Source organism: Dromiciops gliroides, chromosome 1 (assembly GCF_019393635.1).
Source record: "Dromiciops gliroides isolate mDroGli1 chromosome 1, mDroGli1.pri, whole genome shotgun sequence".
In the NCBI taxonomy this organism is placed as follows: domain Eukaryota; kingdom Metazoa; phylum Chordata; class Mammalia; order Microbiotheria; family Microbiotheriidae; genus Dromiciops; species Dromiciops gliroides.
In genome coordinates this window covers 303,504,112-303,526,094 of record NC_057861.1, presented here as the reverse complement: position 1 = coordinate 303,526,094, position 21,983 = coordinate 303,504,112, and the positions used below count along the sequence as shown (strand labels likewise).

The following is a 21,983-nucleotide window of genomic DNA, read 5'->3' as shown; positions in this document are numbered from 1 at the left end:
GAGCTTGGCTCAGAATTAAATTTATTTTTAACATAGCAAGCATGTTTCATGCATATGATCTTAAACACTAAGATTTTACTGCATATATGATTACAAAATCATAGAAGATGTTCTAAAAAGTATTGCCCAGGGAGGCTTCTAACAAGATGGTTTTTTCAGTGTTCCTTTCACTTACTAAAAAGGATGTTAGAAATAGTTTTTCATTATGCCTGAACTCAACCTTGTGACTGTAGATGTGTAGAAGTGTAAAATTTAGATTACATATTTGTTTAATGTAATATGCAAAAATCATGACAGAACTGGTCGGACTTTAAAAAGTCACATTTGTGGTTTCTTTTGAATTTAATAACTTGAAAAAATCAACACAGATAATTTGTCTTGTGTGAAAGTATAAGCTTATTCAAAAGTAAACTTAGATCATCCTGACAAGGGTAATAATATCTACCTCAACTAGCTTTTCATCTGTTTTAGTTTCACAAGCATACAGGTGGTAGGATAATATGAAACACAAAATCATGTTTATCTTATGTTTTGTAGCCTGTCTTTGTGGTCCCATGAACGGGATTTCTCAGCAAGTTATGACCAGGTCATATGACATTTGATTAAGTGTGCATGTAAAAATATGTCCTAGTTGACTGTTTGCCTGTTTGGATCCCTTACAAGTGGATATTTTCCTCCACATATGTTTGTAGTCAACCATTAGAGTTCCAGAAAGGTGGAAAACACATAAAATACAAATAGAAATAAAGAATTTTTCAGCTAGTCAGTGTTCCATAATAAAGTTATTCGTTGTTCACCATTCCTCAGAATATGGTGTGTTCATTCAGCATTATTCTGGATCCTTTTTTGAGGGACATCGGAGGGGGGTCAAGGTTGACATAGTTATGATCTCATATTTGGGAGCATTATGCCCTTTTGTTCTGAAACTTTGTTATAATGCTTGCTTATTGAGGGAGGAGAATGGAAGTTCAAAACCATGTTAGGCAGAACTTGTATCATCTAGTACAGTGAATTAAATTGTCCTCCAATAATTGAAACCATAGTGAATCATTAAAGCATAATTTAGGGTAAACACACTGCAGCTTATTATTCCAAAATGAGTCTAAATTTGTGTTCTGTTGGCTTCTCTCATCTTGTTTTCCATGATAAATGTAAGAACTTAATAAAAAGTGTATTTTAAAAAATGTGTTATTTATCATATATAAATTAGAATAAAGGAAAATCTGTTCAGAAATATGAAAAAGTTTATATTATACTATATGTATGATTAATTGGTACTTCCATGGTTTAGAGAATTACAGTACATTCTAGTGGTAAAAGTGATGGCACCATTAGCATAATTTATCTTATAGTAGATACCAAATAAAAGTGTGAAGTTTAAGGAAGGTTTTATGTGCATTATATTACCCCTAAAATTAGTTAAAGAGTCTGTTGTTTGCCTGTTGACATAAAGTAATAGACTGAGGATATATAATTGTATCATTGTGAAGTACTCCCATTTGGGAATCCTTAAAAGATTGCAGCTAGCCCGTGACTTAGTTGATAAGTCTTGAGCAATTGTTTGGTCCTATAGTGCTTAAGTGACTTGCTCTGGGTCACAGAACTAATAGGTCCTAGAGGTGAGTTTTAAACCAGTTTTTCTGTCTCCCAGCCCAGCATTTTTACTTAACCCTCTTAGTTTGCCTTGTGACTTTTATTTTTTCTAATGGAATATTCATAAAGAAGAAGATAATGAGGATGACCAGAAGGGATGGATTTTTCTAGTCACCCCAATGCCTTATCTTGGGTTAAAATGTTCACTGAGAGGCAAAGGGGTATAATTTTATATACTTAACTAGAATTATTATCATGTTTTGAAGGGGGGGAGTATCAGAAAGTATGCAACTAAATAAATCCTATGATCTTTATCTGCTTTCAAAATTCTACCCCCCCAAAAGAATCAAGTAGCCTTTTGTTCTCTAAGTCCAACACTTTTAAATATAATTACACCATTCTGAATGTAATATAAATATGAGACTAAATCCTGAAAATGTTTATAAATAGCTAATAAATTTTAACTTCTTACATGAGACAGCTGTCTTGGTAAATAAAAACTTTAAGTAAAACACTCCCAAATTAAAATAATAAATCAATCACATCAGAAGATAAGAATTCCAACAACAGCAAAATTTTTATAAAAGACTATTTCAACATAGGGAAATAGGCCATGAAGGGTTTCAAGTACAGACAAGAATTGCCTTGTAGAAGACTAGAGCTTGCATTTTTTTTAATGAATGTTCTTTTCTTAGCTTTCACTGTAGATGAACCGGGGGGTAGGGGGAAGCTCCAACTCTTTTCCCCTTTCTTTCATCCCATGACCTCTACATTCCTGCTTTCTCAGTCAGTTTCCCTCACTGCCCCATAGAATTCTTTGTGCCTATTCCCACAGCCCTTCAAAGAAAGTACAGGTTCTCATGGGGCCTCCCATGAGGACCAACATGAACTAGAACAATGGCTGACAGAAGGATCCCCTACTGTGTGTAGAACCATTGACAAGTGACTGATCAAATCCATTTCAAGAGAAAGGTTGGTGGTAGGAAGAATTTGAGGTCAGAACTCCTCTAGACAATTCTTGTCCAGGACATCCCTGGTAAATGATGATGGGTGGTAGTGGTAATGACCACTGAGGTTCAGAATATATTATAAATTGTCTAGTAGTCCCCTTAAATGAGATAGTATGTTAATAGGGATTAATTTAACTCTTCAAAGTAAAATAAACCTTTAGTTCTTGAAAACCTGTTGATGAAATTTATGTGTGGTATTTTCCACTCTATTCTTAAAAGGATGGTTATTCACTGTAGTGAGACTAGATACAAAAGTATTTTTTTTATTTTAAAAAGGAAGGGAATGTCCCATTTTATGAACTCAGGAAGATAGAGGATAACAGCCCACTTAAATCATTTAATAAATTTTATTAATTAAGGCCAGGATGCCAACTGAAAGATAATGTATTCATGGAACTATCCCTTATGCTCAAAGGTAGCTTTAAAGGATCAGGGCTGTGACTAGAATGATTACTTTTGTAGCATCTAGGGAAAAGTAATTTTTAAATGTATTTGGTTAAAATTATATGTAAAAGCAATTGTTACCTATTAGTAGTCCAAAACTTTAGGTTAGTGCTTTTTTATATATCTGTAAGAGGGGAGAAGGTCATTATTTTTGACTTCTAAGATCAGGTAGTTACTTCTTTACTTCAAATGACAAGGTTGATCAGATGTTGACCAATAACAATTTCCTTTCAAGGTTTTGTTCCTCAGCCAAGTAATGTTGTTAATTTTATCATGTATGTTTGTTCTCACTGTGCTTCTACTTCCTGAAAGCAAAATTGTAAAGTCGCAATTCCTTTAACTTAAGCAATCAGGCTGACTGACATTATTTTACCACACTTCTTCTATTTTTAGAATAATATATAAATGTTCCATGTGTGACACTGTGTTTACTCTGCAAACCTTGCTGTATCGCCACTTTGACCAACACATTGAAAACCAGAAGGTGTCTGTTTTCAAGTGTCCAGACTGTTCTCTTTTATATGCACAGAAGCAACTTATGATGGACCATATCAAGGTGTGTGTGCATCTATCAACTCCTATCTTTTAAATTAATTGGCAGATACATTCATTGGTTCTAGATAGAGGCTGTAAATTGTTTTAAAGCATGTACTATCAAGGATAGTCATGGATGCAAGGCATTGATTATTCAGGAGTAACCTGCAGACTTTTAATCAGTTGAAAAATGAAATGCTGGGTTTTTTTCTAATATTGAATAGTCAGTAGATTACCCAAATTTAAGCAAAAATAAATAGTAAATTATAATTTTATAAAATGACTTCTTAAAAACACAATATTCATTTTAGTGGAAATTCCAGTTCTGAATAGTAGTATTGAATATTTACTGAGGGTTGCAATATACTATTTTTACACACATCATAGAAAGATGTATTGTACCTCCCTGTTGGTTTCATGAACTAATGAATTTGTAGAGAATACACTGATGTAGATGTGTGTATATATGTAGAAAAATAAAATTTTTTCTTGATAATTACCTAAGTTAAATTCTCATTGTAGTATTATTCATCCCTTGATCTTTTTAGGTTCTTTCTTTGAAGCCTGCAAATAAACTGGCCAATAAATGACCTATTTGGACTTTTCAAAAAATAAGGTACAGGCATCTAAATGCACTTGGAGTTACTTAGACTTCCCCCAAGAGGCCAGTGTTTTAGTCCAAACATTTCCAGTAACCAGTCTGACTGGTTAAACAATCTTGTTCCTTGTGTGATTAGGTGATGATACCCTTTATTGGGTGCTTAGACATACTAAAAGCATAGGAAAAACTTTTTTTTTCCCTGAAGAAAAACAAATAGTCCCAAATTTCCATAGAATCAAGGTCTTATCCTTTAAAAAAAAATAAACTAGAACTTTTTATTTTAATTCCAGTATGATACTACATTTGGAGATTTGAGTAAAATTTCATAACTTCAGGCAGGGTACTTTTAAAAGCAAATGAGGTCCCTGATTTATTCTAGGCTTTTGTCACTAGATGAATAGATATTTAGCCTTTGAAGCCCTGTTTTGAACGTGACTGAACAGTGCACATTGGAGGTAGACGATTATTTCACAAAACCCATGAGCCTAGTTAGGCTCTTCTGAGATTGCAATGTGTCTTTGGCTAGGGGCTGGTTGTGGGAGGACAAAATGTGAATAAAATGAACTAAAGATAAATTCTACATCTTCACTTTTCATTCACAAAAAAAGTCATTTTTCATGAGGCCATCCACTTAAGAAAAATTCTTTCACATAAATCTTAAAGAGGGAAATAAAAACTTAATTGCTGCTGCATATTTGAATATAAAATAAATGAGGAAAAATTACAAGTAGATTTTTTTAAAGAGGGTTTTAAATGTGTTTTTTTTAAGAACACATTTTAAAATCTGTTCATAGGTTCATCAGTGTTGTGCTTAAGGTCTTTGTTGTATTCATTATGAGTCTGAAGGAATGAATATGAGTTTCTAGGAAACAGACAGAAAAGGAGTGGTTAAATCCAATGGGCACAAGGAGGGAGTATATTTTAATTTGAGTTTTCCTAGAACTACAGGATACAGAAACAGTAAGAATATTCTCTTTCCATCCTTATTTCATAAATATTTTATATTAGTAGATTTATTTGAAAAAGAAGATAGGAAAAGAGATTTGATTTCAAGAGAAGTACATAGTTACCCCTTCTGACCATACATATTAGTATCACGTGTCACTTCACTTAATTGCCACCAAACATTTCTTTACCCGTATAGGTCCTAATGCAGAAGGAATTAATCAGGAATAGAAGAGAGAAAATGTCTCTTTTTCTTCATTTATGCCAGTTTAATCCAAAATTCTATCTTCTCTTTGATCTATTCAAATGACAAGTCTTATAAATTTTCAACCCTTGCATCCCTATTTTGTCACATATACTTTGAACTAAAATCCTACTACTAGAATTATTACTTTTGTAGCATCTAGGGAAAAGTAATTTTTAAATGTATTTGGTTAAAATTATACATAAAAGCAATTGTTAATTATTAATAAAATAATATTTTTGTTGTATAAAATTGTCAAATGTTGGAAAGCATAATCATTTTTCTCTTCCTGTATGTGCTCTTCTCCCATGTCAGAATTTCTCATTTATTTTCTTTAGATATTATGTTATCAAGTTATAGTTTAGATTAAAAGAATTAGTTCTTTAATCACTATTCATATTTTGAAATTATTTTGTATTATGGATATTTAGGACCATGATTTTTTTTTGTTTTCTTTTGTGTTTTAAATGATTTAAAAGAAATGTGCATTGACTTTTGATCTTGAAAATGTATGGCTTATGTTTGGCCAAACAAAAGGAATAGGGCTCTCATTTGAAAAAAACAAAAAAACAGGGGACAGCTAGGTATTGCAGTGGATAAAGCACTGGCCCTGGATTCAGGAGGACCTGAGTTCAAATTCGGCCTCTCTGTTAGTAGCCCGGAGTGTTTTTTTAAGATTATAAATTACTGATGTTTAGCTCATATGCATCAGTGGAAGGAGTTTCATTAAGTTTCACTTAATACTTAATAGCTATGTTACCCTGGGCAAGTCACTTAACCCTCATTGCCCTGCAAAAAAAGAAAAAGAAAAAAAAGAACCCAGTACATAGCCTTTGAATGTGACTTACTCATTCCTTCCCCCAATTCTCTGCAAAGGAAATTCAGACAATTTTCGTTGTCAGATTGTTAGTAGTCATTTTAATCAATGAAACTCCTGGTGCTGAGAAAATTAAATAATCCCTTTCTTGAGGGTACAAGCAATGGGAAAAAAAATTAAGTATATCCTCTAAGCCTAAAGAGCATTCTACTATAGCATGAGGCTAGATCTATTGCATGGGACTATATCTCATGAAAAAGAATGGGCATTTTCCAGTAGCATTCATTGGAATAGTTAACTTCTAAGATGTTAGGACAGAAATTTTAAATAATAAAACAGGAAGCTATATGCTTCCTTTTTGACTATAGTGAACAATTTTGTTTTGGGCAGGTGCCTCTTGAATATAAATCCTCCCAATTTTTGTCAGACTGTAATTAGACTTAAAGCAAAATTGAAAAATATGTCTAAAGTTGTTTACACAAATATAACTCTCTTATGTCATTGAAGTTAAATATATATACATATATAATGTTATATATGTGTGTTTCCCTATATAACTAGCATAAATGTTAAAATTTCAGTGACATAAAAGACTTGCATTTATGTTAACTATTTTAGAGGCATTATCATAGCTTCCCTGTAGTCTAATATAGTCATAGCAAACTTGGAAGATTTATATTACTGGAGATGGGTTGTTCATTAAAACACAAAATTGTTTTCTTCCTGTCCTTTGTGCCTCTTAGTTTCTTATTTTTAATAGCTTTGAAAACAGAATAGAAACAGGCAGCCTAACCTTTGGAGTAAAAAGCTCATTCATTTGATGCCAGGAGAATTTGAGATCATGTGCGTCAAGGCTAGGTGGAAATTTACCTTTGTACTTTCTGTGAAGAAAAGGCTTACTAAAAGCAAATTAATCTGTTTAGAAACCTTTTTGTGTGCTTGTTATATTCAGGGCACTATGTTAGGAATTGCAGTTTAGTTTACAGAGAGGCAGTTAGGTGTAGGGGATTGAATGACTTGGAGTCAAATAGATTTGCGTTCAAGTCCCATCTCAGACATATACTAGCTGACCAAGTTACTTAATCTCCCTGTTAGTAGCCCTGAGTGTTTTTTAAGATTATAAATTACTGATGTTTAGCTCATATGCATCAGTGGAAGGAGTTTCATATCAGGAGTCTACCCCACCAATGAAATCACAAGTGCATACTAAAAAAGGCTTAATAAGTACAACAAAACAAGATCAGGGAGAAAATTATTAAAAATTGCAAGAAGAGAAACCACTTTATGCAGTTGCAAGATTTCTAGAGGCGTCAAAATAGGTCTGGAGACGATCCTTTTATGCCAGAAATTGAAATGAATAAAACTGGCCTTCTCCCCAGTCCCACCCCTGCTAACTAGCATGAATCATTTAAGTTTACCATAGTTTAATAATCTCTACTCTCCTTTTTTTTTTATTTTAATAGAACTGCCACATATTGGTGGAAAGATAGAATACCAAGATTAGGTTTAGACCAGGTTTTTTTTTAATTACAAAACTATTTTTGACTAGATGGAATTAAAATGTGTAATTTGTAACCACCTCTGAAGTAATCTTTTATATCCTCTTTTTGTTGCAAATTATTTTTTTAAGTTGTTTGCACATTTTAATTTCTCATAATTTAAAGGAGTGTGTTTAGGAAAAGTGATTTATAAACTAGCAAAAAGCTAATAACAGATTAATGCATTATTTTAAAAAATTTATACTTTTAGTGATATGATTTCTAAATTTTTTTCCCCATGTAGTCTATGCATGGAACATTGAAAAGTATTGAAGGGCCTCCAAACTTGGGAATAAACTTGCCCTTTAGCGTTAAGCCTACAACTCAAAATTCAGCCAGCCATAACAAAGAGGACCCAAAATCCATCAATGGGAAAGAGAAGCTTGAAAAGAAATTGCCATCTCCTGTGAAAAAGGTAGCTGAATCCAAGAAAGTAGCCAATCCTGGATGGACATGCTGGGAGTGTGACCGCCTGTTCACTCAGAGAGATGTTTACATAACCCACATGAGGAAAGAACACGGGAAAGTAAGTAAAATGATATAATTTCTTCTACCTTTAAGATGGAAAGAGTGTTGGAAAAGGAATCAGGAGACTAGAATTTGTACTGCAGCTTGCCAGCTAGCTCCTGGCTGTGTGATCTTGGGCAAGTCACTGAAGGGGTTGCACTAAATGCGATGTTTTTTTCATTTATGACATTCTGTGAGTCCAGAGCTCTTTTTTTTTTTAAGCACTGAGATTTCTAAACTGTATTCTTCTGACAACCTATTTTTTTTTTAGTTGAGTAAGTTGAGAATAAAGAGGGATATTCTGAGACACAGTCACTGAAAAAGTGAGAAATAATTTAATTCTGAATCTTGGAATTTGTCTCTCCTTCTAAATGAGGGGTCAAAAAAGAAAATTAATTGATGACCATACACAAGGGAAATACATTTATATTTTTGTTGTGTATATGTATTTAAGAGACAGGTAAAATGTTCAGCTCACCTCATTTTTAAATGAGGTCAGCTGTTGATGTTAACACAGAACATAAAAATGTGCCCTTTCAATAAAAGCATCAAATTTAAAGATGTTTCTATTGAGAAAATAGCACAGGATGTGGGAGAAGGGGAAGGGAGAGAGTGGGGAGGAGAAGGAAGGGGAAAAAAGAAGAGAAGAGGTCTGTGGGACAGTGCAGAAGGATGCAAAGAGGTGAGAAGAGGACACTACAAAGCTGATATTCTCTCCAGTGGTACAGATTAAAAATGCTTCTACACTTTTCATTGTGTAATCCTTACCCATGCCTTTCCATAGTTTATCCATGGAGGCTTGTCCAACATTCCAGAGTCCTTCTTCTCTGGGTCTTTTAATATTACTAGGGTACTAGAGCCATCTTATTATCCCTTGCTCTTGATTCATGACTGACTCACCTCCTTTTCCAATCATACAGTTCCTGGATATCTTTAATGTCATTTATTATGCAGAAGACATCATTGTAATGTAATGCAGCCCAATCATACCCACCAAATACTTATCTGTTGCTCTTTGCATCATGTGGAATATTGATTCTTCAGAGATTATTATGTTCCAAGATTTATTGCTCAGTAGTACCTTTTGGAGAATATTGGTATTAAAAATACGAGTTTTCATGTCATGGACACCTGGGTACCATTGAAAGCACAACACAATTACAAAAATCCAATCTAGTTCTACTCTCTTTTTTTCTAATTCAATGTTAGGCTTAACTTTGTGTCCAAGTTACGTGAACTGGACCAATTCAGTAGTCTGGTATAGCCTATAAAAGATAGTCTTAATTCCTATGGTTTTTTTCCTCTGTGGATGGTTAGGCCGGTTGTTTTGTTTTGTTTTTTGTTTTTGTTTTTTAGTGGTTCTGGAGCTCTTTGAGAATGCTCTATAGAATTGTGGGCTTTGGTGAATTCAGTACAATAGCAAGTGCAAACAGTAACATCTGGAGAGATCCTCAAACATCTATAGCAAAGCATTCTTCCGTTTGGATTTTATAAAAGACATTCTTTAAGATAAAATACTTTCATGGGGCATGGTGTTCTATTTTATGCCTTGCTTGATAATGATACTCATAGGGTCACTAAGGAAAACTTTTAGTTTATTTCTAAGATACTAGAAATACCTTCTAACTCTAGATCGATAAATACATTACTGAGTCATTTTTTTATATTAATGTACACAAGTTGGAAATTGTATTTTCTGCAACTTTCCATTAATTATGTGTTTATACAAGTATTATCTAATATAGAAAGCCATTTATGAAATCCTTATTTTGCCATATTTTCATAAAGGAAACTTGATGTGCACGTGCATTGTTCTTACTAAGATTTTATAGAGATGAGATTGTGATATGTGTTAATGGTTACTAATGTCATTGTGATCACTTTTTTTTAATTGATCCAGTCAGTGTCTTATATTACCCCTCCCCCAGTCATTTGACATATTTGCATCTTCAGATTTTTCACTTGTCTTTAAAATGAATGTGCTTTCAAAACCATTTGCCAGTGGCACATATGTCTTATATGAACTTGATCAGATCTAGCTGTTCTTCCTAACTTCCACCTTTTTAAGTATTATTTCTACTTCATTCACATACATAAACATATATATATATATATATATATATATATATATATATATATACACACACACACATACACATTTATACACACAAACTCCAAGTGTGGTTTCCTTGTCATCAAAATAATTAAAACAAATTGCTAGAGAAAGACCATCAAATCTTTTGCATTACCTAACATTTTTATCTTTAAGTGCTGTTACAATGATTTGACTTATTTGTATTTCACATCAAGTTTTCTGCAAACTTGTTTTTCCCCTTAATTGTTCTTCATTGTTTTGTGAGATATCACTTGTGATCTTCCAGTATCTTTCTTTTCACATTTGGAAATATGTTTATATTTTTGAACTGGTAGTGTCCTTGGCATCTATGTCTCTCTACTTGGCAAGGAGATCAGATGTTTGTTGATGGAGATGTTTTCTGTATTCTTCTAATCTCCTTCATGTGGCATTTGTTTTATGTGGTTAAACTTATAAAGAAAATGGTGACAATCATTTAGCATCAATGTGGTTTCTATAGTCTGTTTTTTTGCATCAGTAATTTATTAGAATAAAATGATAATTATTGTATACAACATCTTTATACTTTTTTTTCTGATATGGTATTGATTTTTATTTATTTATCCATGCATTCATTCATTTATTTATTTATTCATTTATTTATTTGCGGGGCAATGGGGGTTAAGTTACTTGCCCAGGGTCACACAGCTAGTAAGTGTCAGGTGTCTGAGGTCGGATTTGAACTCAGGTACTCCTGAATCCAGGGCCTGTGCTTTATCCACTGCGCCACCTAGCCGCCCCTATGGTATTGATTTTAACATTTGCTTTAGCTAATTGAAGGTCTGCCTACACACAGACAACTGGCTCTGAAATCATTCTCATGTTGGAAACTAATCACTTCCAGTCTGTTAAGATAGAGTTAAGTTTTGTTTTTTGACTTTTTTTAAAATTCCGTATCCAGAACCTTCCAACTGTTCTTGAAGTCAACATATACAGTCATGAGATGTTTTCATACTCTGATGTTTTTCATTTCTTGATCCTGACCATATTTTTCTTTTTTTTACATACTTTTGTTCTCTTTGTATTTATTTATTTAAAGTTTTGAGTTCCAAATTCTATAACTCTCTCATTCCCTTTTTCCCTTCCTTCCCCCCTCCTCGAGGCAACAAACAACCAGATATAGGTTATACATGTGCAATTATGTAAAACATTACCATATTAGTAATTTTATATGAAAAGACTTAAGTAAAAGAAGAAAAAAAGAAGAAATCACAAAACAGCATGTTTCAATCAACATTAGTTCTTTCTCTAGAGGTGGATAGTATGCTTCATCATTAGACCTTTGGGATTGTCTGACCATATTTTTTAACGCACTTTTTGCCATCATGTCCTGTATCTTTCTTCCTCTTGTAAACCTCAAGTATCAATACATATATTGACTTGGTCTGGAGTCTCTTGTCAAGTTTTGGGTTTTATTGTTGTTGTTGTGGCTTGTTTTTATTTTTTTGAGTGGGGGAAGGTTAGAATTTCACTCCGGTTCTGATTGAGCTGGTTATAAAAACAGAGATCAGTGGATTTAGAGTCAAAGGACCTGGGTTCAAATATATTCTTTCTTATTAGTTGTTGAGAAAAATCCCTTAATCTCTTAATCATTTAAGTCAATAGACACTAATTGCCTCCTGTCAGCATAACTGTGCTATGCCTGAAATAGATAAAAAATTTAAACCAAACCTTGCTTACTTTCCTCATGGAACTTAGAATCCAGTGACACATACGCAATAACTATAATGTAGTGTAGAATGGAACATGCAAACAAAATTGTGATATATGAGATTTGAGATAGGAAAAGTGGTGACTGAATGGGAGAGTGTGGGAAGAATTCCTGGAAGGGCTGGCATTTGAGGTAGACTTTAAAAGGTAGGTAGTAATTTACCAGTTGAAGAGTTTGAGAGATTCTAGGCACAGGGAACAGCACAAAGTTGTAGAGGAAGAAGAATCTGGGAGGAAGCAAGGAAAGTGATAAATTTTCTGATTTGCCTGGAGAGAAGAGTGTATGAAGGAAATCTATATGGGATGAAACTGGAAAGGAATGTTTTGCCAGATTATGGAGGTCCTTGAAATCCAGGTAATGTAATGTAGTTAATAGGCATTGGAGGGAGAAACAAAGATAATAAGATTATGACTTAGAGTATTCTAGGAGCTTATTGGTAGCAATATACCAAAGACATAGAATTGTATTTGTTTAAAAAATTAAAAACAATGTTTTCTTTTAGCAGGTTATAAAGCAGAAAATAGATTTTTTTCAGTGAAACTAGCAGAAATTATTTAAAAATACTTTTCAAGATTAAAAACTAATTTGGATCAATAAGAAGTATAGATATAAAAAATTGATGTTGAAAGACTAATTTGAACAAAAAGTTCCCAGAATGGAATTTAATACTTGTGTAATTTATTGCCTTTCTGCTTTAGCATCGATATCATGATGTGTATATTTATGTCTGCATATATCAGTGTGTGTACAACTAGTATGAATGACAATGAAATTAAGAGAGATGAATGAGTGATATCATAGAATATAGAAAACAGAATTGAAAGGTGAGGCCATGCCTTCTAGAAGAGTGATTTATTCTTACTGATAGTGGTTTGGATCACAAGTTAAACTACATGTGTATTTTGATGTGAGAAAGAGGTTAAAAAGACAAAAAAAACAGCACTACAAAACATCATTGTTAACTTAGCCAATTTTATTCTGCCATGTGACTCCAATTGAAAGATTCCATTTATCTCACCCAACACCCCTCCTTCCTTTCCCCCATTGATCTGAAGTTATATGATTGCAAACTTTCTTGGGAAGATCTAATTTGATTCTGATTAAGTTAAATACTACAGATGTATTAGAACAAGTTCAGTGACACTTTTAACCTATATGCCATAAATGAATGAATGGTTTCAATAATACAATGGGGGGTGTGTGTGTATGTGTGTGTGTGTGTGTGTAATTGTGAATAATTTGGTCACATTCTGGCAACTATAATACAGAAGAACTTGCAAAGGTTTTGTCTAAATGTATACAATACATGATTGCCTCAAAGAGCCATGAGAAAGCTTTTCAAGTCCATCTTTGCATTCATCTTGTGCCCACTGATATTAAATGCCTCACTGGTTCCCATAATTATTATTTAACCTGTACAGGTACTATAGAATAAATTTTCTTTCTTCTTTTATCCCCATACCAAAGTTATTAGTTTAGAAATTATGTTTTACAATAATTCCATTTTTAAAAGTCTACTGTTCTTTTTCCAGGTTTAGATTTTTACATTGAACTTATTCTCAACAACTTTATTTGTTGCATAGCTAAGCTACTCTTGTGTATATATTTTTTGATTTACAAACTTTTTCACTGGTCCTACACCTAAATCCATTTTCAATGTTTTCCTTGCATACTTTCTCCTGTAAATACTAATGGCCATTTGTATTGAACCAAATAGTTTTCTTTTTGACAGATTGTCCATTAGTATTGGTAAAGATTGAACCCATTCAAAACACTTTAGGAGTATAAATAACTGGCTTAGAATTGTTACTCTTTTTCAGAACACGTTTTTAAATACAGCATCAAAAATGAATTTTTATGGGAAGATCCATTAAAATAGCAGTGATTTTCTAAATACTGACTTTCATTTCCCTTCTATTCAGTGGGTTACAAAATGACTGATGGTAATTTTAGATAAGGATTTCCATGGATAGAAACCAGTGTGGCCATTTTTACTGAAAGTCTGTCTGGTGCAGTGAAAAGTAGTACAGGGAGAAAATAAACTGGTTTATACTGTATGGTTTTCTTTTTTTTTCTTTTTCTTTTTCTGTTAAAAGCCTTTATCTTAATGATAGTTTCCTTGCTAATGTGAAAATTTTCACCTGTAGAAAATAGGGGAGGTAGTGACCAATACATTTAAGGGAGGAGTTGATATTTTTAGAACAAGGTAATTTTTGAGAGATTTTGGAGAATTTTTCAGGGCATAAATTTATTTCAATATTTACTTCTTATTTAGTTACAAGATCCTTGAATAGTTAAATTGCAATGTTTTAAATTCAGTTGATGTTTATTGTTAGTTGAATTAATTATCCATCCCTTTTCTTCCATCTTATATCTATGTTGCCTCTACCACCCTCCCCAAAGCCTTATAGAGATCTCCTTCCTACTTCCTAACCAGCCTAGCATCTCTTTACAAAAGCAAAACTAAACAAATGAAAAGACTATCTTTTAGAAAAAAATTTTCTCAGCATATTTTGAAAGGAACTTTGAAGCAGTTCCTTGCTATGAAGAAATATTATTGAACCACATATGCCCTACACATGGTCCATGTTCTTTTTTATGAACAACATATTGCATTCCTCCTTGGTTTTTAAAACCCCTCACTCTGAAATCACACAAAAAAGTTCATTAAAAAAAAAAAACAACAACAACCCAAACTGCAAGCAACAACTTAGAACAATTTAGGAACTAAAGTTAACTTGGAGAAAGGACAATGCTTTAAGCAACAAAAGGGAAAAGAATTAAACATGACCCAGAAGTATTCAGAAATGAGGGTTTTCCTCATGGTCATGTCATCTTTAATTCATGAATGGCCAGTGCATAGCTTGGCAAAATGTGATAGTGGAAGCCATAAAAGCACCAGACATTTAGGTTTTTTTGTTTCATGGGCTGTGATGAGAGAAGGAGACAGAAGAAATGATAATTTAGAAATTGTTGCAAAAGAATTTCTTTCTTTCTCAGGGAGTGTAGCTAAGGGAGGGATGGGATAGTTGTTCCAAGGGGAAAGACATAAAAACTAGTTTAGGAACAAAGAAGTAGTCTCTTGACCCTATGCTACAGATCACAAGCCAGCAGTGATGAAGGTCCTTCTCCTAATTGGGTATGTACAAAGGACACTTCACTTTCTTGTAGCCTTCTCATTATTATCTGTACAGTTCTTAGAGCCTCCTGATAAGTTAGCTCTCTTTTCTTTTTTTTATCATGTAAATTTCTTTTTCCTTTTTTCCTTTTTTCCTTTCCTCCTGACTCCCACCTCCTGCCCTAGAGATGCTACCATTAGACACAAAAAGGTGTGTGTGTATGTAAAAGATGTAGATAGTGTTTTTCTTCATATGTCCTTCATAGTTAATTTGGGAATTTATAATAGTCCAGCTAGAAATAGAAAGGTAGACATACAGTGTACAGTTAGCTCTCTTTTCAACATTTCTTCCTCCCCCCCCCCCAACACTCTGCCCAGATATCCAGATATGTGCAATGCTTTCCTGGGAACAAAAAAAAAATTATGTGGTAAACTATTCTTCCTTCCTGTTTCTCTTCTGAGCTTGGTCTCTCAATACCTATTTGTAATTTCAGTCTTGATTTTTCCTTGTTGTAGAGTCACTCTGAAATCACAGTTAAACAGTCTTATGATACATTAGTAAACACATATGAAAGGTGACTGTCAAGTGATGAAACTGCTTTTTCAATAAACAGAACAAAATTTCACTTCTATATATGAATGTTGCCCTCTTCAAAGTAGTCACCATTGATGACTATACCCTTATTTCAACATTATTGCTGGACTTCAAAATTTTTTTTTTTATCTTTTGGAATTGTCCTCTGTGCTGGTTTATATACCACTTATAACCCTTTTCGCCTTCCCCCTCAGTACAGATACATTATTTTGTAGTCATATCTTGTTTTTTTTTTTTTTTATTGCAAATGGGTTTTTACCTTACACCGGATCACAGCCTTTGCTCTGAATGGCTTTTGGTTATTTCAAAAAATCAACTCCAAAAGGGTCAAAGATTTGCTAACATAGAAGTTGTTGAAAAGAATGCACTTCAGGGTCCAAAACAATTTCCCAAAGGAGAGTCCTAGAAATATGTTGATTGATGGTGAACAGCACTGTTGGAATAAGTGTACAGCTTGCCAAGGTGACTAATTGGAAGGAGATGGGAACCATTCCAATGTGTAAGTTCAATGTGTAAATATGTTTATTTAAAGTAGTTGTCATTATTTCATAATTTCCCTCAGTGTAGTGTTCAGCAGTTTGGTAGTTGGAATGGAATAGTAGGTGGTAGTGGCCCAGGAATAAAGGTTTACAGGATATAAATTGCATTAGGACAAGGTAGCGAGGGTTTCAAGAGTGGAAGACAAATGTATTGTTGAACTGGTCAGCCATATGGTTTTTTAAATATTCTGAATCTGGTTTTGTCCCTGAATTTTTCATTTGTCTCCATCTTTCTCTTTTCTCATTTATGTTTTGATGAAGCAGTAGTTTAATGTCAAAAAGAGGATATTAAGTGAGACCAGAGAAGGGATACATTGACCAGAGTTTATGTTGAGGATGAAGAATAGATGTGAGGTAAAGAGAGAGATAGAAAGGTCGAACTTAAAATGTTAAGAAAGATCATTTTCCAGATTTTGAGATCATGAAAGTAGCACAGGTACAGATAATGGTCAATTTCTAATGTAAGTCCTGTGGTGATTTGGGCTAACTGAAAAGGTCAGAGAAAGAGAATTTTTTTCATAGAACATTACTCAAAAAGCAACCTCTCAGATAAAAATGCTTGAGGAGAGACACAGACTCCTGAGGACCTGAGAGAAAACTTCCTCTGAGATAAATATATTGAGAGGGCCTATTTGATAACCATCCCTCTTTGATGGTTTCAGAAAACCCTGGAAAAACTTGTACAAATTGATGCAAAATCAAGTGAGCAGAAGAACAGTTTTACAATAACAATATTATAATGACAAACAACTTTGAAAGACTTAAGAATTATGATCAATTCAGTGAACAACCACAATTCCAGATAGCATGATGATAGACTCAGAATGCAGATTGAAAAAATAAATTTTTCTTTCTTTTCCTTTCTTTTTTTTTTTGACATAGATAATGTGAGAATTTATGTGAGAATTTATTTTGCATGACTACATTTGTAATGAGTTTTATTTTCTTACTTTCTCAATGAGTAAGAGAGGGGAAAGGAGAGAATTTGGAACCGAAAAAAAATGTAATTAAATTTTAAAAACCTCATTCCTTGAATCATTTCTTATACCACAATAGTATTCTATCACATTCTTATACCATAACTTATTTAGCCATCCCTCAATTGATGGGTATTCCCTATGTTTCCAATGCAAATGGAGCTCCTATAAATTTTTTTGTACATTTACAGCCTTTTCCTCTTTTTTTTTTTTTTATCTCTTGGGGATAGAGACATAGCAATACCCTTAGAGCAATACTTCTGCGTCAAAGACGGCATGGTTTTAAAAGCTTTGGGGTCTAGTTGAAATTTTTTCCCCCAAGATAGCTGAACTGGTTCACACTTCAACCTTACATTACTTGTGCAAAGTTTTAGAAATTTGGTTGTAAATTTAAGTGTAGTCCTATTAATGAGGTCACTGGTCAAAGGTACAGTCAGTTTTGTAGCTTTTATGAAGCATTGCCAAGATTGCCCTCTAAAAAAAAGTAGCACCAAATTATCATTCAGACAGTTGTAATAGAGTGTCTATTTCCCCACACTCCTGACATTGATTTTTTTTCAATTTAAACTATTTTTTCCAAAATACAGGGTAATTATATAGTGATCTCAAAAGTTACTTTAAACAATTTCTCTTATTGTTTGGAACCTTTTTTTTTAAGGCAATATGTACAGTTTGTGCTTCCACTTTCATAAGTTATTTCTATCCTTTGCTGTCCATTGAGGATTGGACATTTACTCTTAAACACATGTATCAGTTCCTCAAAGAATCTGGATTTCAGACTTTTGTCAAATACCTTAAACTTTCACTTTTTAAAATATATTTTTGTTGTTCAGAATTTTTAAAAATGCTTACATAGTGGAATATGTAAATTTTTCTTCCAATGTTTCCATTTATTTGATAGATTTTAAAATGTATCTCTTGAAATGTGATAAATATTATCCTTTTTTCTGATTTAAAAATGTTTAGATCATTGATGCACATGAGCTTTATTATTGTATACAGTATGAGACCTGGCCTTACATTATTTTTTTATCATTATTTCTAATTTTCAAATAATTTTAATTTAATAATTATTGCTATTGTATTTTTTTAATCTTGAACTTATCAAACACCAGATTTGTGGATATTTGGTTCTTTTTCCTATATTTTCTATTTTGTATAATTGATCTCTTCTGTTTTGCTAATCCAATAACAACTTTCATAAATGTAGTATACTTTGAAATTTGGAAGGTGGAGTCATCTTCAGCTTTTAAAAAGTTTCCCATTTATGTTCTTGCCTTATAGCTTAAATTTTTCTTCATTTACCAAGCATAATTTTTTTCTTCTAATCCCCTCCACTCATTGAAAAAAAAAGAAATTACAGTTCTTTGACAGTACAGAAGGAGCAACTGTTTATATTTTTGTACATTTGGGATCTTTTCTTCCTTTTTTGATCTCTTTGGAATACAGGCCAAGTAGTGGGGGTTTTTTTGGGGGGGGGGTGGCGGTCAGAGAATACATAGTTTAATAACTTATTGGACATAATTACAAATTAGTTTCCAAGTTGATAGGCTACTTCACAATTCTACCAAAAATGCTTAAGTGTGCTTGTTTTCCCAAAGCACTTTGTCATTTTTTCTTTTTTGTAAATTTTGCCAGTCTGATGAGTGTGAAGTGCAACCTTAGAATTGGTTTAATTTGCATTTTTCTAATTATTAGAGGATTGGAGAATTATTTTCTTATAGCTCTAGAGATCTTACATTTCTTTTAAGAACTGCCTATAGTTCATAAAAATTTGATCTTTTTTTTTGGCACTATAAAAGAGCCCTTTAGTATTTTCTTTCTGAAAATGTTTCAAATACTTCTTTAATATTGAATGTCCATTTTTGTCTTGTATTGTTAAGCTCAGATTTCTAGGATAGGTCACCCTAGGCAACATCATGACCTCTGTTGCTCTTTGGAATACATTATCCCTTTTCCTCCTCCTTTTTCTAATGAGTGCAAAAGTAGTCTTGCCTTATTTGAATATCCTTTCCTTTGTATTTGAAGGTCATTCTCCTTATGGTTTATAGTATTTGTTGTTTCTGAATTGAATTATTAAATTTAACCACTATGTGTCTTGGTGTTTGAAGTCTTGGTTTTTTGTTTGTTTGTTTCTGGAAATGAATTGTTTGTTTTTTTCCAATTAAAATTTTGTTTCTATGTTTAAACTTCCTGGGAAGTTCTCTTCTATTAGTTCCTTCATTATAGTGTTAAGAGTTTTTTGTCCTGTTATGTTCTTCTGTGAGACCTTTGATCCATAGGTTGTTTCCGTGTACTATGTCTTTGAGTTCAATATATGTTATTTCCAGACTGAACAAATTTTCTTTTTAATGTTCTTGTTTTATGCTTCTCCTCTTCTAGGTTGTCCTTCATTTCTGTGTATTTGCATTCCTAATCTATTTTTCTCTCTTTTGTTTCTTCAGTGAGGCTTGCCATTGCAGATTTTTTTTTTTTTGGTAGGGCAATAAGGTTTAAGTGACTTGCTCAGGGTCACACAGCTAGTAAGTGTCAAGTGTCTGAGGCCGGATATGAAGTCATGTTCTCCTGAATCCAGGGCTGGTGCTCTATCCACTGTGCCACCTAGCTGCTACATCAGATTTCTTTTCTTTTTTTTTTTAAATAATAAACATTTTTATTTATAGTTTTGGGTTCCAATTTTTATCTCTCATTCCCTCCCTCACTTCCTCCCTCCATGAGGTGGCAAACAATCAGATATGGCTTATATACATATGATTATGTAAAACATTACCAGGGTAGTTAGGTGACACAGTGGATAGAGCACCAGCCCTGGATTCAGGAGAACCTGACTTCAAATCTGGCCTCAGACTCTTGACACTTACTAGCTGTGTGACCCTGGGCAAGTCACTTAACCTCCATTGCCCCACAAAACAAACAAGCAAACAAAACATTACCATATTTGTCATTTTGTACAAGCAAACTTGGTTAAAATTTTTTAAAATATCAGTTCTTTCTTTGGAGGTGGATAGTATGTTTCATCAATAGTCCTTTGGGATTGTCTTTGATCATTGTATTGTTGAGAACAATCAAGTCATTCACAATATTTTCTTGGTTCTGCGCACTTCATTATATATCAGTTCATACATGTCTTTCTAGGCCTTTCTGAAGTCATCCTGCTTGTCATTTCTTACAGCACAATAATATTCCATCACCATCATATACCACAGTTTGTTTAGCCATTCCCCAATTGATGGGCATTGCTTTGATGTCCAATTCTTAGCCACCACAAAAACAGCTGCTATAAATATTTTTGTACAAACAGATCTTTTTCTCTTTTTGGGGATGTCTTTGGGATTTAAACCTAGCAGTGGTATTGCTGGATCAAAGGGTATGCACAGTTCTATAGCCCCTTGGGCATAGTTCCAAATCACTCTCCAGAATGGTTGAATCTTCTCACAATTCTACCAACAGTGGATTAGTGTCCCAGCTTTCCCACATCCTCTCCAACATCCAGTGTTTTCCGTTTTTATTCTATTTGCCACTCTGATAGGTGTGAGGTGATACCTCAGAGTTATTTTAATTTGCATTTCTCTGATCATTGCTCTTGCAGATTTGTTTTCCTGTTTTGCTCATGATTTTTGCCATGCAAGACACAAATTCTACTTTCATAATTCTTATTTCTTTTTTAAACCACTCAGGAACAGTGTGTTATGGTTCCACGTTCTCTTCAGATTTCACAGCGTCCTCTGTCTTATCAAATATTTGATCATTTTCTTTTATGTTGCAGTATTTCTTCATAGTTGCCTAAACTTGTTTACTAGACCCAGAGGTCATATTTCTTTCTGTTGTTATAATTTTTCATGTTAATTTATCTGTTTTATGTTCAAAGTCTTAGAGTTTTCTTCCTCAAATCTTTGGTACTTTCAGGACTCTCTTCCCCCTTAACACCATTTTATTTTCCTTATTATTCACATCCTAGCTCTCTCCCCTCTGATTATGATTTCCATGAGGGCTGGATCTCAAAGTGTCTCTGACTTCTCCAACACTTGGCAATTGACAGTTCATCAGCCTAGGTCCCCTCTTGACTTTTTGGTATTCAGAACTGGCCCCAGCTAGGAGCTGTGCTCTTTCCTTTGGGCTTGCTGGAATGCTCCACAGCCCCCCACGTGCACAGTGTCCTGTCCCACTCCCTCTTTTTCTCAGTTTTCTGGCATATCACTGGTAACTCAGAGCCTGTTTTTTGGGGTTTTTTTGGCACTTATTGTTCAGAGCATTATAGCAGTGGTGCTTCTGGGTTATAATTCCTAGCAGGCTTTTGCTCCCTAAGGGCTGTGACCAAGTTGGTTCTTGAGGCCCAAGGAAATTTCTGCAACCTTGAACAGGGCTATCCATGGTTTTGGAAAAATGGAGGGGGTACTAGGATATAGGGGTGTTATGTCTTTATCGTGTCCTTGGGTCTGCTAGGATAGCCTTGCTGCTGGTAGATTGGAAGCTAGGGGAGAGGTGCTAAATAAGCTCAGAGTCAGTGAACTTAATTTCCTGGGTTTGGGGAGATTTTTTCAAAAAAATTTATTTATTTTGTAACGAAGTATTTTTTTTCCAGTTACATGTAAAGATAGTTCTTAACTTTTGTTTATACAAGCTTTCCAATTTCAGATTTTTCTCCCTCCCTCCCCTCCCTCCCCCATCCCCTAGAC

General features: G+C 33.6%; 1 protein-coding gene across 14 annotated transcripts in view; it reads left to right on the top strand.

Moving 5' to 3' along the window:
- The window catches only part of ZNF532 (zinc finger protein 532), a 119,705-nt gene that overhangs the window by 81,708 nt on the left and 16,014 nt on the right, over positions 1-21,983 (top strand). For all 14 annotated transcript variants that reach the window (XM_043977690.1, XM_043977689.1, XM_043977685.1 and 11 more), the window contains 2 exons: positions 3,441-3,603; positions 7,971-8,252. In XM_043977690.1, coding sequence (XP_043833625.1) covers positions 3,441-3,603; positions 7,971-8,252 — 445 coding nt within the window. The remainder of the gene's footprint in view (positions 1-3,440; positions 3,604-7,970; positions 8,253-21,983) is intronic.